This window comes from Mus pahari, chromosome 1 (assembly GCF_900095145.1).
Source record: "Mus pahari chromosome 1, PAHARI_EIJ_v1.1, whole genome shotgun sequence".
Lineage (NCBI taxonomy): Eukaryota > Metazoa > Chordata > Mammalia > Rodentia > Muridae > Mus > Mus pahari.
Window position 1 is genome coordinate 123,587,977 of NC_034590.1, and position 16,551 is coordinate 123,604,527.

At 38.8% G+C, this 16,551-nt stretch overlaps 1 protein-coding gene across 2 annotated transcripts in view; it reads left to right on the forward strand.

Annotated features, from left to right (window-relative positions):
- Positions 1–16,551, forward strand: part of LOC110326915 (membrane-spanning 4-domains subfamily A member 4D) — a 248,968-nt gene that overhangs the window by 229,249 nt on the left and 3,168 nt on the right. Inside the window, exons 2-6 of one of the 2 annotated variants that reach the window (XM_021205574.2) lie at positions 5,978–6,137; positions 7,750–7,869; positions 10,294–10,350; positions 14,029–14,151; positions 16,167–16,268. In XM_021205574.2, coding sequence (XP_021061233.1) covers positions 6,003–6,137; positions 7,750–7,869; positions 10,294–10,350; positions 14,029–14,151; positions 16,167–16,268 — 537 coding nt within the window. In that variant the 5' untranslated portion in view covers positions 5,978–6,002. The remainder of the gene's footprint in view (positions 1–5,977; positions 6,138–7,749; positions 7,870–10,293; positions 10,351–14,028; positions 14,152–16,166; positions 16,269–16,551) is intronic. The other variant, XM_029532014.1, reaches the window with a different exon arrangement.

Here is a 16,551-nt window from a genome sequence, read left to right on the forward strand (position 1 = left end):
ATAGGGGGTTTTAGGAGGGGAAACCAGGAAAGGGGATAACATTTGAAATATAAATAAAGAAAACATCTAATAAATTAATAAAACAAAACAGAAAACAATGAACTCATGAAATTATTAGACAAATGGATGGAACTAGAAAATATCCTGAGTGAGGTAACCCAATCACAAAAGAACACACATGGTATGCACTTACTGATAAGTGGATATTAGCCCAAAAGCTTGGGATACCCAAGATACAATTCACAGACCACATGAAGCACAAGAAGAAGGAAGACCAACATATTGGTGCTTCAGTCCTTTGTCGAAAGGGGAACAAAATACTCACAGGAACAAATATAGAGACAAAATATAGAGCAGAGACTGAAGGAAAGGCCATCCAGAGATTGTCCCACATGAGGATTCATCCCATATACAGTCACCAAACCCAGACACTATTGTGGATGCCAAGGATGCCAAGAAATGTTTGCTGACTGGAGCCTAATATAGCTGTCTCCTGAGAGGCCCTGCTAGGGCCTTACAAATACATAGGTGGATGCTCACAGCCAACCATCGGACTGAGCGTGGGGTCCCCAATGGAGGACTTAGAGAAAGGACAGAAGGAGCTGAATGGGTTTGCAACCCCACAGGAAGAACAACAATATCAACCAACCAGTACCCCCAGAGATCCCAAGGGACTAAGCTACCAACCAAGGAGTACACATGGCTCCAGCTGCATATGTAGCAGAGGATTGCCATGTCAGGTGTCACTGGGAGGAGATATCCTTGGTCCTATGAAGGTTAGATAGATGCCCCAGTATAGGGTAATCAAGGGTGGAGGGTGGGGCGGGAGTGGGTGGATGGGTGGATGAACACCCTCGTAGAAGCAGGGCGAAGGGGATGGGGTAGGGGGTTTCCAGAGGCAGGGAAACAAGGTAAGAGGATCACACTTGAAATGAAAATTAAAATAAATAAAAAAACTTTAAAAAGTTAAAAACTTAAGAAAAAAAAAAAGGAAAGTTGAGAACCATGATTCTAGGCAGGTGGTTAGGTCATTGGAAGCCTTGTCCTTAGAAAAGATTCAAGTAGTGTTATGTGACCCTGGTTAGTCCATATGAGGATAAATTGTGGTATCAAGGAAACCGTGGGCCTTGCTCACTCTTTCTATTTCACCAGGCAACAGTAACCTCTCTCATTTCCAGTATTACCTGTCTTACATTGTGACTTAGCCAGATAACCTTAGGTAGAGCTGTCAATTTCTGTGGTCATGCTTTTTGTTATGTCAAAAATGGGTTAAATAAATCCCCCTTCTTTATAATCACCTAACACCAAATATTTTATCAAAATAATATGAAGGTAGTTTTGATTTCATGTGAGGCACCTAAAGTTTATGAGAATAATGAGATTATGCAAGAAATGGCTGTGGTTAAGTTTGTCTTAGGGAATAAGCTTTTTCTTTGAAACTGGAATCTTCTTAGACCCAAATATATATACACAGTTCTCTAGAAAAACACATTCCTCTAGAAAAACACATGTAACTAAAATGTGTAATTTTTTTTAAAACAGATTTGGAAATGCCATCTAAATGGTATTAATCTGAGTATGTTAAGTCTTTAAAATTGTATGTTTGTTATTTTTGATATGACTGCTTTGTTAGTTTTAATTTTACTTGCTATTAATACTTAATAAACAAAGTAATGGGTCATAAAACATTTTCATATCTCATAGTATTTTGTTTATCTTCATTTGACAGAGTTTTACAAAACGTAAATCTCCAAACTAATCATCACAATAAGCCATATTATTTTCTTGTGGAATAAAAACTCTGTTAGTGGGAGTCACTCCTTTTGAGTATATTTCACAATAAATATAATACACCCCTGGAGGAGGAATCGAAAGTCAGTTAACAGTTTTTATAGAAAAGTAGAAAGTGGTTGCGTACTTTCAGAGAGTCAGGCCACAGCCTTTATGATGTAGAATGGTGTTAGAAGAATTATGCAAATTTAAGCTGAGTGAGATGCTAAGTGTGGGTGGACACAGCTCTGAGCAAAGACTCTGGGGTGCCTTTCCAGAGCTTGGCCCTCCTCAGGCAGAGGACAGCCATTGTGGAAGTAGGCAGGGGCAGGAATTTGGCTTCCTAGGCTTCAAATGATGGCTTTTAGTTTACTGCACGAATATGGGAAGTGAGAATGAGAAAAGTGAGGTCACCTTTCACTACATACACTAGGCTTTGGACCTGAGGTTGAGTGCACACTTAACTGTACCTTGGGAGGCAGTTTTTGGTGCAAAGAATAAGGACAAGGAAATAATAAAGGCTTGTTTAAAGTGACAGCAATAGTTTCTCCTCCAGCGTCTATGACCTCACCAGTCCCAGGAGCTCCCTAATGGGTTATCCAATCCTAAGTGGTCATACCTAAACACAAGCAACATTAAATGGACCCAACATTGTGTGAGTGTGTATGTTAAATCATATGCGTATTTAACAATAACACTTAAAGGGAATGAGGTCATGAATATAAAGGATGTAGGAGATCATAGGAAAAGTTGAAGAGAGGATTGGAAGGGATAGAAATGCTATGAATACAGTATTCAAGTATAGTATTCTCAAAAATAAAATAAATAATCATATATTTAAAAGAAAGTAAAAGGAAATGATAAAGACTTCAAGAAAGCCTCAACTGCTGGGCAGTGATGGCGCATGCCTTTAATCCCAGCATTTAGGAAGCAGAGGCAAGCAGATTTCTGAGTTTGAGGCCAGCCTGGTCTACAGAGTGTGTTCCAGGAGAGCAACTGAGCACTGTATGAAGTTTTTTACTTTCTATTCTTTCTCTTCCCACAGGATATGAAAAGCATGATATTTAAGTTATTGACTGATCATTTCACATATTGTAAATATAGAGTTTTCAGATACAAATATTCATGTGAATTTCTCAAGCACTAATATTTATCAATTAGCACACGGGTACAACAACAGTGTATATGTCAATTTGAATATACAGGTAGTAAAACTTCTAATTACAACAGTTGCAATAATAATAAACATATTTTTTTCATAACTGTAAGAAAATTATGTTACTTAATTCTGCTTAGATTTTGTTTTCAAAAATATACCTTGATCAATAATTTTTTCAGAGTTACATAAAACATGAAATAGGAAAAATGTACACTCCCATATTAAAATATTTTAATGTGGTAAAAACGTTAAAGTCCTTTTTCTTTCAACTCCTAAATAATGAAACATTAATGAAACACTCAAAATAAAAACATGAAATCAATAAAGTAAAATAAATTTTAAAAATTACCTTCCATAATAATCTGTCACCTACATATTATTCTAAAAATCCATGAGTTAAGACAGTATCTGCTGGGTCATATAAAGTTTACAAGACCAAGGGGCCTCTCTTCCCAATGATGGCCGATTAGGCCATCTTCTGCTACATATGCAGCTAGAGGTCTTGTAAACTTTATATGACCCAGCACAGGGGAAGGCCAGGGCCAAGTAGTGGGAGTGGGTGGGTAGGGAAGCAGGGGCGGGGGTGGGGTATAGGGAACTTTCGGGATAGCATTTGAAATGTAAATAATGAAAATAGTAATAAATAAATTTTAAAAAAAGAAAATAATAATAATAATAAAAAGATAAAAAAGAAAAAAGTGTCTTTCCTAACATAGAACTAATCTTTCTGCTATATAAATAAAATTTGAATTATGGGAAAAAAAAAAAACCAAACTAACAAACAAAAAAGACAGTATCTGCTCCATGCAGAATTTGGTGGAAATTCAAATGATGGATGCTGAACATCCTGATTTGATTAGTCTGCTCTTGGGATGGACTGTGACCTGAAGTAGGACTTAATGCATCACTGGCTTCATTTAGAAGACACGCAGGCCATGAGCTGAAGTCTCTGGTATAGATGTTCATCAATGGAAGACACTGAGAAGACTCTTAGCAGTGAAGATCAGAAAGATGCTTGATAGCAATTATGCCCAATGCACTCTTGCACAGATGAAATCAAAGTGATCCAAAGAGTAACCAGGAATTCCCATCTTAATGAAAGCTATGAAAAAAAAAAACTTCAGATTGTTCAATCTTTATGTGTATAGGTGTTTTGTCTGCATGTATGTCTGTATACCACATGTATGCTTGGGGCTCAAAGACCAGAGAAGTTGTTTATGTCCTAGAATTTTAGGTATAGATGGATATGAGCTGCCATATAGGAGCTAGGAATTGAACCTGGGTCCTCTGAAAGAACATCAACTACTCTTAATCACTGAGCCATCTCTCCATCCCTCAGATTATTGGATCTTAGGCAAAGGCTTTTCTCTACTCAGACTTCATTTTTGTATCAGCATCAATTACCAAAAACTGTTGAGATGTAGGCTTGATTGTTGTTTGTTTCTATTTTCAGTTTGATCAAAGAAAGTCATGTCCCCCTTCAGATTCCCATCTTTATGCTGGCTTTTTAGTAAGTGTGACCCAAGAGGGAAATGAATAGACAACCAAGGATGTCTGCACATCATAGAGGTCTGAAGGCATTTCTGAGAAGATGGAAGCATTTCTTTCTTTTTTTAAAAATCATTTATTTATTTATTTATTTACACTCCAGATCCCATTCCCCTCCCTGTCCATCCTTCAATCTTTCCACATCCCATACCTCCTCTCTGCCCTGCAGTCTCCACAAGGATGTCCCCACCACACACTGCCCTCCCCACCAGACTTCTAAACTCCCTAGGGCCTTGAGGGTTAGGTGCATCTTCTCTGACTGAACCCAGACCTAGCAATCCTCTGCTGTATATGTGTTGGTGGCCTCATATCAGCGGGTGTATGCTGCCTGGTTGGTAGTCCAATGTTTGAGAGATCCAACTGGGCAGAGGTGCTTTATAACAAATGAATAAGACATGCACTTCAATGAACTAAACCCTTCACCTTGGGTTCTCTTAAGAACACTTTTGCCTTCTGGAACATGAAAGGGAAGTGCAGGCATATTTTTTACTACTTTATTGGGTTCTTATATCTACAACCTTCTGTGCTACAATTTCACCCTAACCCCTTGTAACACTTCAAGACTAGATAGGAGAGAAAGAAGGTTAGACAAGGAAAGGGAGCTTACATCTATTTAGACTTCCCACTAATTAGGGGCATCAATTTCCTGAGGGCAAATCCAATCTTAGTCATCAGAAAATCTCTAACCAGCAACCAGAAATCCAGCAATAGCATTAGCAGCAAAAACAACAGCAGGACTAGCAGTAGCAGGCACCCACAGAGGAATGAGTTGGTGTAATGTGGGGTGGGGGAAGCAGCAGCCAACACCAGCTTTCTCAAGGCTATGGCCTCTCACATTTCTACCCTCTCATGTGTCACCAGAATTCAAAACATTCACATAATTTCAAAAATCACACCCCTCCTACAGCTCCAGACCATCCTAGTTATCAGCTGTGGCCAATCTAAAGCAGCCCCATATCCCACACCTTGGATTAAAACAAAAACATATCCACATATCATAACTACCTGGGTTTTAAAAGAAACCATAATCCTCACTAGAGGGAAGTACCAGGAACTGCTTAAGTTCTTGCACTACTGGTTGGTTGAGTAGTTCATAGGCAGAGGGGAGTTGTATCTGCTGGAAGCTAAAGACTCTGTGAGGAGATTGCACAGATGTGATGGGTTTCTTTGTTGTGGGACCAGATGGTGAAATGGGATACACCTCCTGAAGATGAAGTCAACATGCACAAATGCTCCAACTACTAATTTGACATGTGATGTCCAAAGTATTTGTGGGTAGATAAAGAAAAAGCATGAGCATTCAAAATAAAATTGGAAATAGAATTGGAAGAGTTTCTCTTTCAAGAGAATAAATTTTTTCTATCTTACCTAAGCTATTGTTTATTATTATTATTAAATTATTTATCACATGGGAAGATTTCATTTGGAATTTACCCTTAAGCGGGAATGTAGCATTGAATCATTTCTAGAAGTTCATCCACAATTTCATTCTTATTTCAGTACTGTTTCTGCTGCCCTGGAAACCATGCAAGGACTGGAACACACTACCATGGCAGCAGTTCCTAGAGGTGCTCAGCCCTCAGAGAATTCTGTTATAAAATCACAAATGTGGAACAAGAACAAAGAGAAATTCTTGAAGGGGGAACCCAAAGTCCTCGGGGTAAGACATCTTTGAATCTCAGGGAAGAATGATTTTGTAAATATATAAATGACTTTGAAAAAAAAACCACAGATACCCAATGCTCTGTCTCAGTAGCTTCATGGTCCGTCATCACATCCCAGTATTAATAGCATTTGATTTTCTTTTTTTCTTTTTTTAATACATTTTTATTAGATATTTTCTTCATTTACATTTCAAATGTTATCCCCACAGTCCCCTATACCCTCCCCCCGCCCTGCTCCCCAACCCACTCACTCCTGCTTCCTGGCCCTGGCATTCCCCTGTACTGGGGCATATGATCTTTGCAAGACCAAGGGCCTCTCCCATCACTTCCCAGCATTAATAGCATTTGACTTTCATATTTATCATTTAACAATTGACATGTTAGTCTAACACATCAGACTTTCAGTGTAATTATCTTTAAAATATTGAGACTGCAGGAATTATCTAGGCTGTAGATCATCTAAGATGATCATATCTAACTCAGTGTAGAGAAAAGGCTGTAAAGCTACAGCTAAGGCCTGGCCCTTTGGCTGACAAACCCATTCTATTCTATACAATTGCTATGCCTTTCTTTCACCTGCTACTGAGATGATGGGAAATCCTCCATTCTGCACATACTTCTATCTCCAGTAAAACTGAAGGGGAGACAAAGGTATGTACACTCCCAGTGATGAGCACTCTGAGCTTAGTACTTTGTCTTCTATTAGTTTATTAATTTCTATAAATATTAATTTAAAATAAATCATAATAATATCAAGTAGTAGTAAATCTTTTGAAATTATTATATTTTTGGTTCATTTGTTTGTTTCTGGTTTTGGTTATTTTTGTTGGTTTTGTTTTGTTTTTAGTCTTTTGAGACATTCTGTCTTTGTGTAACTCTTGTCCTGGAACACAGGCTGTAGATCAGGCTGGCCTTGAATTAACAGAATCTGCCTCCCTGCCTTCTGAGTGTTGGGATTAAAAGCCGCATGACTACTGCCCAGCTCAATCTATTCTGTCTTATTACAAGAGTGGCTATTTCTTTTTTCTGAGGTTTGGTACATGGTATTCTTAAGGAAGTCTCTGTTCCCCCTGTGTATTGAGTCACTTGGCCTCTTCTCTTGGGTTTGCACATATCACATCCCCTGACTGATTCCTGGAAGAATTAATCACTTGTTTTCTGTTAGCTTGGCTAGCAAGTAATTATTTTATTTGTCTTTAAAAAAATAAACCTTAGGTTTTGTAAGCTTGCTCTCCATAAAAGTATCTATAGAAAGAACTTTGTAAAGTCCCTCTAAGTTTGAAATTACTGAAATGTGTGTTTGTGTGTGTGTGTGTGTGTGAGAGAGAGAGAGAGAGAGAGAGAGAGAGAGAGAGAGAGAGAGAGAGAGAGAGANGAGAGAGAGAGAGAGAGAGAGAGAGAGAGAGAGAGAGAGAGAGAGAGAGAGACCAAGGGATGATTTATAAGCTAGTATATCTCATCTGTGTATGAAGACAATTGACAAAAGAATAATATTTCACATTTATCTTTGAATTATGAAAGGAGGAAGTGTTGGTAACTTGGTGGTTTGATAGTATTTAGCATTGGCATCATTTTGTGGTGAATAATGTTTTTATTTTTTGTTTCTAGGCTATACAAGTTATGATTGCTTTCATAAACTTCAGCTTAGGAATAATAATTATGTTAAATAGAGTTTCTGAACAATCCATTTCAGTGTTCTTACTGGCCCCATTTTGGGGATCAATAATGGTGAGTAATACACAGTCTTGTATAACTGGGGATAATAACACCTTGTTGTGAATGTACTAACTTTGGGTGAAGTTGTCTCTCAATTATTTCAAGTAGTCTACAAGTTTGAAAACTGCATATTTAAACCTGATTCAGTGTTGTTCTTGTTGCAATATCCAAATGTCATTCATATAAGATAGATGGACTGTTTATTTAATATGTCACTTAAGATATATTGGGACAGCATGTAGTCATATACTCCCACAAGAGTTACTTAAACATTGACACAACTGATTTCCTCAGAAGTTCATGGCTAGTCATTACTAGGTTTGTTAGAAAGAGGGATATTGCTTGCTGACCTGTTTCACTGCTCATAACATTTTTACAAAATATATTCTCAAACCAAGGATAACTGTCTTGCTATTGTTAACTTGGGGAATTGAGATCTGCTTCTCTAGCTAGGAAGGGACCACAAAACTCTGAAGCCTGTGGAAAAAAATGAATGAAACACAGGCGCTGTTGGCAAAGGAGAGGGGAGAAAGCTGAGCAGGTGATTAACAGCATCTGGATAATCAAATCTCAATAAATGAGAATAGGAAAACTATAGGTGAATTTTGTTTCAATTTTAAATAAAATAATCAAAAATTTGAATTAGAATTTTGAAAGTTAAAAAACTCTGCACTATGATAAAACTTGAGAGAATTAGTGTTTTAGAGTTGAATGTCAATTAAGTATAAAAATCAAACATTTCTCACCTATATGTTATTAACTTACAAGTAGAAAACAAAATGCATAACCTTGGGTTATTTGTTACTTTACAGCTTAAAGTCTTACACAAGTGTTGCAAGGTTTCCATTTATTGATGAACTGGAGAATGAGAAAATTTAGTTATTTAGTAGACCTGTTATTTTAATTTTCCTTTCTTATTTTACAACAGGTGTTTAAGATTTGAAGAATGCCACAGACTGTCATATTTTTCAAAGTTTCACAACACTTTATATATCAGTAATAATACCAATGGTAATGATGATGATGATGATGATGATAATCCCATCAATAATACCACTAATAGCTTACATATAATCTGGGCACATTACTAAATGGTTTTATATGTAATGTTCCACTTCAACCAATCACTACAACGTCTGAGAAATTTGCCTTTATCTTCACTGTATAAATGAGAAATAAAATGAGACTAAGAAAGGTTAATTTTCTCAAGATATATTCAGTCTGTGAACAAGATCTCAGAATCTCATTTATCTCCTCACTGTCGATGTCTGCTTCAATCTTTATTTCCTACTCATTACCATCTTGGATAACAACTCCCATAGTTCCTGATGGAGGATCCACTTCAAGGTTTTATGCCTGCAATAGATCAGCATCCAACTCCTCCAGCTTCTCATCTACATCTTGATTTTAGTTTCAATGATGTGGTCCTACTGACACTCCGTTACCTTTCTCCTAAACTAAAATTTGGAAAGCACATCCAAACATTTGTATATTTAGCTGACTAGTCTAAAGAGGTCAATTCGGTCAAATTGACAGCAGTCATTTCAATTAAATTAAAAACAATGGCCAAATTGGCAGACTCAAATGAGCTACATATTCGAGTCATCATCTAAAATATAATTTAATTTCTTGCCATTATTTTATTTATAGCTTCCAATATTCATTTTCAACAAGGATAATTTCTGGTTTTCTTGGGCTAACTTCTTTAGTTTGGTGTCATGTTGGCGAAATCTTGTTATAAGGATTAGAGAACTTTAGCCTTTGTTGCTCTTAAAATTTTTGATAAGATAAGAACCTTAATAAGAAATATGTGAAAAGATCTGATAATTTAAAATTTTAAAGAATCCTCAGTTTGTTTGCAAGTTTATGAAATATAATCTCAAAATGTCCTACATATTAAATAAATGTCTCCAGAGTAAGAAACTGCAGACAGCTTTGTCATGAAATTAGAAAGATGATCGGTCCAGCCATATATCTTTAAGGGGGAAAAGTACAGCAAAGAGGGACCGTGGCTTTTTCCTCTGTAGTAGAAGCATAGAGAAAATACTATCAGAATTTTGAGACAGGCTCCTGCCTGTATCCCTTCACTCAGGAAGCTTAAACAGGAGAGTCACTCCAAGTACAAGCCTTGCCCCGTTTATGCAGCAAGCTCCATACCAACCAGAAATACATAACAAGACCTTACGTCAAACATCCAAAATAAACAAATGAAATAATCTATTAAAAAAAACCTTGATGGTTCTTCCATAACTCATTTTACTTTTCCTCTCTGCTCTCCTGGGAATGGGGAAGGTGGGTGACTTAGAAAACTGCTGGCTTTCAGACAGTCGGTCACTTTACTAAACCCAGTTGATTTACAAGTATAAGAGTGAGTAGGCTATGAGTTATACCAACTCTTTAAAGATGTTTAACCTGGTTATTTCACCTCATTTCCAGTTCATTTTCTCAGGATCCCTGTCAATTGCAGCAGGAGTGAAACCTACAAAAACCATGGTATGTATTTTAGTTTATTTTGCTATCAAAAGGAGTAATTTCATCAACTATACATTCTGTTAAGATATAAAGGAATTCATTCTATCTTGCTACAGCCACGTGTACTTCCACATGTTTTGGAAGGCCCTTACTTTCTTTCTTTTTTTTTTTTTTTAACTTTTTTATTTTAAACTCCAGATTTCATTTCTCTCCCATCCCACCCCTATACCACATCCCATACTTCCTCCCAGCACCCATGTCTCCATGTGGCTGTCCCCACCAACCACCCCCACCCCACCAGACCTCTAAATGCCCTGGGGCCTCCAGTCTCTTGAGGGTTTTGTGCATGTTCACTGACTAATCCCAGACATGGCAGTCCTCTGCTGTATATGTGTTGGGAGCCTTATAACATCTGTTGCATCTGTTGTATGCTGCCTGGTTGGTGTTCCAGTGTCTGAGAAATCTCCGGGGTACAGGATTATTGAGACTGCTGGTCCTCCTCAGCTTCTTCCAGCTTTCCCCTAATTCAACCACAGGAGTCAGCTGCTTCTGTCCATTAGTTGGATGCAAATATCTGCCTCTGACTCTTTCAGCTGCTTGTTGGGTCCTTTGGAGGGCAGTCATGCTAGGTCCATGTTTGTGAGTGCTCCATAGCTTCAGTAATATTTTTGGGTCTTGGGACCTCCCCTTGAGCTGGATCCCACTTTGGGCCTGTCGCTGAACTAACTTTCTTTCTTTCTTTCTTTCTTTCTTTCTTTCTTTCTTTCTTTCTTTCTTTCTTTCTTTCTTTCTTTCTTTCTTTCTTTTTTTCTTCCATTCCCACTTCTTGGCCCTGGCATTCCCCTGTACTGGGGCATATAAAGTTTGCAAGACCAAGGGGCCTCTCTTCCCGATGATGGCCAACTAGGTCATCTTCTGCTACCTATGCAGCTAGAGACACAAGCTCTGGGGGTACTGGTTAGTCCATATTGTTGTTTCACCTATAGGGTTGCAGACCCCTTCAGCTCCTTGGGTACTTTCTTTAGCTCCTCCATTGGGGGCCCTGTGTTCCATCCAATAGATGACTGTGAGCATCCACTTCTGTGTTTGCCAGGAACTGGCATAGCCTCACAAGAGACAGCTATATCAGGGTCCTTTCAGCAAAATCTTGCTGGCATATGCAATAGAGTCTGGGTTTGGTGACTGATGATGGGATGGATCCCCGGGTGGGGTAGTCTCTGGATGGTCCATCCTTTCTTCTTAGTTCCAAACTTTGTCTCTGTAACTCCTTCCATTGGTATTTTGTTCCCTATTCTAAGGAAGAATGAAGTATCCACACGCTGGTCTTCCTTCTTCTTGGACTTTCTTTTCCTCAGGTTACTCTCCATTTCCATCCCTCCAGTTCTTTCAGAGCGGAACAGTTACAGGTCAGAGTTTTGACTGTGGGATAGCAACCCTATCCCTCACTTGATGCCCTGTCGTTTTGCTGGAGGTGGCTCTACATGTTCCCTCTCCCCAATATTGGGCACTTTATATAAGGTCCCTATCTTTGAGGCCTGAGAATCTCTCATCTCTCAGGTCTCTGGTACATTCTGGACTGTTCCCCCAACCCCCTACCTCCCAAGGTTGGATGTTTCCATTCTTTCTGCTGGATCTCATGGATTTCAGTCCTTTTCCCCACCCAATAACTAATCATGTTCCCCTCTCCATCATCCCCCATTCTCTTTCCCTCTCAGGTCCCTCCCTCACCCCTCCTATGGTTGGTTTCTTCTCCCTTCCAAGTGGGACAGAGACATCTTCACTTAGGCCCTTCAGCTTGTTGATCTTTTTGAGTTCTGTGGGCAGTATCTTGGATACTCAGCACTTTTTTTTTTTGCTAATATCTACTTATTAGTGAGTACACACCATGTGTGTCCTTTTGGGTCTGAGTTACCTCACTCAGAATGGTATTTTCTAGTTCCATCCATTTGCCTGCAAAACACAGGATGTCCTCATTCTTAATAGCTGAGTAGTATTCCATTGTGCAAATGAACCACATTTTCTGTATCCAACCTTCTTTCGTGGGACATCTGGGTTGTTTCCAGATTCTGGCTATCACAAATAAGGCCACTATGAACATAGTGGAACATGTGCCCCTGTGGCATGGTAGGGCATCTTTTGAGTATATTGCCAAGAGTGGTATCACTGGGTCTTCAGGTAGATCTATTTCCAGTTTTCTGAGAAACCTCCAGATTGATTTCCAGAGTGGTTGTGCCAGTTTGCAATCCCACCAGCAATGGAGGAGTATTCTTCTCTGTCCACATTCTTGACAACATGTGTTGTCACCTGAGGATTTGATCTTAGCCATTCTGATTGGTGAAAGGTGAAATCTCAGGATTGTTTTGATTTGTGTTCTTCTGATCACTATGGACTTTGAACATTTCTTTAGGTGTTTCTCAGCCATTCGAGATTCCTCTGTTGTGAAAATGGGGTTTAGTTCTATACCCCATTTTTTGGTTGGGTTGTTTGGGTTTTATTTATTTATTTATTTATTTATTTAGGGTTAGCTTCTTGAGTTCTTTATATTTTTGGAAATGGAGAGGAACCTGAGGAAAAGCAGGTTCAGCAACAGGCCCAAAGTAGAATCCAGCTCAAGGGGAGGTCCCAACGCCTGACACTATTACTGAGGCTATGGAATGTTCACAAAAAGGGACCTAGCATGACAACACTCCAGAAGACCCAACAAGCAGCTGAAATAGTCAGATGCAAATATTTTCACCCAACCAATGGACAGAAGCTGCTGACCCTTGTTGTTGAATTATGGAAGACAGAAGGAAGCTGAGGAAAAGGGCTTATCCTATAGGAGGACCAGCAGTCTCAATTAATCTGGACCCCCAAGATCTCTCAAACACGGGACCAACAAACAGGCAGCATACACCAGCTGATATGAGGCCCCCAACACACAAAGAGTAGAGGACTTCTGGGTCTGTGTACATTCAGACATGATACACCTAACCCCTCAAAAGACTGGAGGCCCCAGGGAGTTTAGAGGTCAGGTGGGGTCATCCACATAGAGACAGGGGGGAACAGGAGGAGGTATGGAATTTGGAACAGTCAGAGGGTGGATGGGAGAATAAAATATAGAATTTAAAAAGTAAATTAATTATTTTTTTTTTTAAAAAAAAAAGGTGGTTTCTAATCTGGGGGTAAATCCTGTCTGCCTCTTTAGCATCTTTCACCTATTCTGACCACTAAAATGTACTAATAGCTCATGCTCTAGATATGCAAACTTTCAGTTTGCTGAATAGTTTTACTTCTCACAATAAAGTGTATTTGACTGAAGCACGAGAAGAGATTGTGAAGCTATATCTGCATCATAGGAGGAAATAAGCAAGAGGGACACAGCCATAAGCATTTCCACAAGAACAGTTAGGAATAGCATGGTGGAAAATGACAGACAGACTCTCCAGGTAATGTGTCAAAGACTTTAAGAATTATGTTAGCAAACTTGAAGAGCATCTTGTATCCTTGAGAATCATATGGAGGACTAGTCTTATGAATAACAGTTATTATGTTTTAATTTTGGCAAAAGATTAAAAGTAACGATACTATAAGGAAAGACACAGAGTCTACTTTTGGCAAAAAGAAGATGAAATGCATTAATAACATCCTGGTGTATTTCAAATACTGATGAAGCTATACAAAGGATGCTATTGATAACTGATCCCTATTCCTTTCTAGATCATCAGCAGTCTAAGTGTGAACACTATCAGCTCTGTGTTGGCTGTGGCAGCAAGCATTATTGGTATCATCAGTGTGATTTCTGGTGTTTTTCGCCAATTTAAAAGTCAGTCAGCCATCGCTGTGAGTATTTACTCTGATGGCGGGATGACATGGTGAAAGCAAGGGCTCACTGACTCTTGCAAAAGCAACAGTCAACATTCTGATCACAAAATCAATTTTGGGGGTGGTACCCAAGGAAAGGCTCCCTGTCTTTAAGGAGAAGGAGAGCGGCAATCAGGTAAAGATTTGTAGGGTGGAGACTGGGATCAGAGGAGGGAGGGAGCTATGACTGGGATGTAAAGTAAATAAAAAATAAATTATTGTGAAAAAATGAAAAGAAAATATGAAAATAAATCAATTTGGGATATTAAAAAATAGGGAAGGAGAACAATATTTATTTAGGTATCAGGTGACATCTCCTTATTTCTCTCTTGTCTGTAACTAAGTATAAAAACAAAACAAAATAAAACAAACAAACAAACAACCAAAAAACCACTAACGTGGCTACTTCTCCACCATAGGGACCCATATGTCATGTCTGATATTCAGTAGGTGCCCCAGAGAGATCCAAAACAAAACTAAGTTCCTAATAGTGGGAGATGCCAATCCTCTTGGCAGAAAAAGATAGATTGTGGAACTTATAATGTTTGCAAAACAGGTTTAAAGGGGTAAGCTTTTTGTAAGAAATAGCAGATCGATCGTATGTTATCTTCAATCACCAGAACAAGTCACATGGAATTGCCAATGATCAACCAAAATGACCAAGAAAAATGGTAGTTCTAAAAGCTTAATGTAGTGTATTATAAGCACATTTACTTATGTAGAAAATCTACTTTTGCTGTGTTTTGCCTTGGTTGATGTCAGTATGTGTGACTGATATTACTAGAGATTAGAACCTTACTATGTAGCCCACATTATACTTGGGTCAAAATTTACCCTCTCTTCCCGTGTTGGGATTATAGTTGTGAGCCACCAGGCATAGCCTGTATTGTTTATGTAAATTAAATTATATGTTATGTGAAATTGCTATCTCTCCTACTTTCTGTTNTCCACTTGTGCCTGCCACAAGNCCTGAACCCAGAGCCTAAGGGATCTGTTGAAGCAGGAGCCAGGATGAAAACAACCAATGCAAATATTCTCACAATCCACTGAATCAGTGTCTCTCATGTGTCAAGATCCTGATTAATGGATTAATTCACAGGAGAGAGACCATTTCTGATCACTGAGATCATTCAAACCTGCCAATTNTAGGCACCAGTTCAAGGCAGGAAAATTCTGAATAAATGTGCCACCTTTTTCTTCCATCTTGATCCCGTGGCTTGGTGAAGATACAGACAAAGCCAAATGCATTGAATGGTGAGGAGTGTGGTGCCCAACCCTCAATGATTTACCATAGTTGTGACAATCACTACCAAAATAGTGCATAATCTAGAAATATTTTATTACAGGGTGACAGAAGTTCAAAATGAGTCTCGATCTCATAAAATCAACTGTTGGCAGGGACGTTGTCTTCCCCGTGAGCTTTACAGCAAAGTAACTCTCTTGGCTTTTGTGTTTCCACCTTCTGTCCACATTCCTTGGTTCATCATTCTGCCCTCTATTTTCTAGGCAAACACTGAAGTATCCTCAGTCTTTTAGACTAGGATTCTTCAGGATCTTACTTCTATGAGTAAAGATGTCATAATAACTTGGACAGACTGCACAGGCCAGGATATTCTGCCTATATTATCTGCTAATCAACCTATAGTCTCATTGTAATCCAGGTTAATCCTATCCTTGGACTGGAACTATCCAGAAAGACTATCCTCTTCAAATATGAAATGATATTATTGTTTTCCCCATGTGAAATGTCTAGCATGGAACACATCATGGAGTTAGGGGTCTCTGATAATTTTTATTAGTTAAAAATAAGTAAGAATATTAGTAACATTCAGGAGACCAAGAAATAGTCTTAGGTTTAGTCTGTATCTAAAGCTGAATTTCCAAACCACTAGCTAGGGCTTTTCCTCCTTTAGCATGGTAGTCAGGGGGAGGAGAGCATATTTCAAATATATAATCTCCATTCTTTACATTCCTTGGTATGAATCTGTTTTTAGAGTCTGGATGTTTTGATGACAATTTTAAACATACTAGAATTCTGCATTGCTGTGTCCNTCTCTGCATTTGGATGTAAAGCTTCCTGTTGTAACTCCAGTGAGGTGAGTAGCAGTTCCTGTCGGGTGATGCTTACTAGGTCTCTATTGCTCTGTAATCAGTTGTACAAATCTACCAGCCTACAAGGACACATCTTCTTATTCTTACCTTCTTGAATCAAGACCACCAACAGCTTATCCTTGCCCCTGCTCAGTCTTAAGAGGCTGTGTGATGCTATCCCGAATGTCCCCTATATCCTGCCCCCAACCCTGCTCCCCTGCCCACCCATTCCCACTTCTTGGCCCTGGCGTTCCCCTGTATGGGGCATATAAAGTTTGCAATACCAAG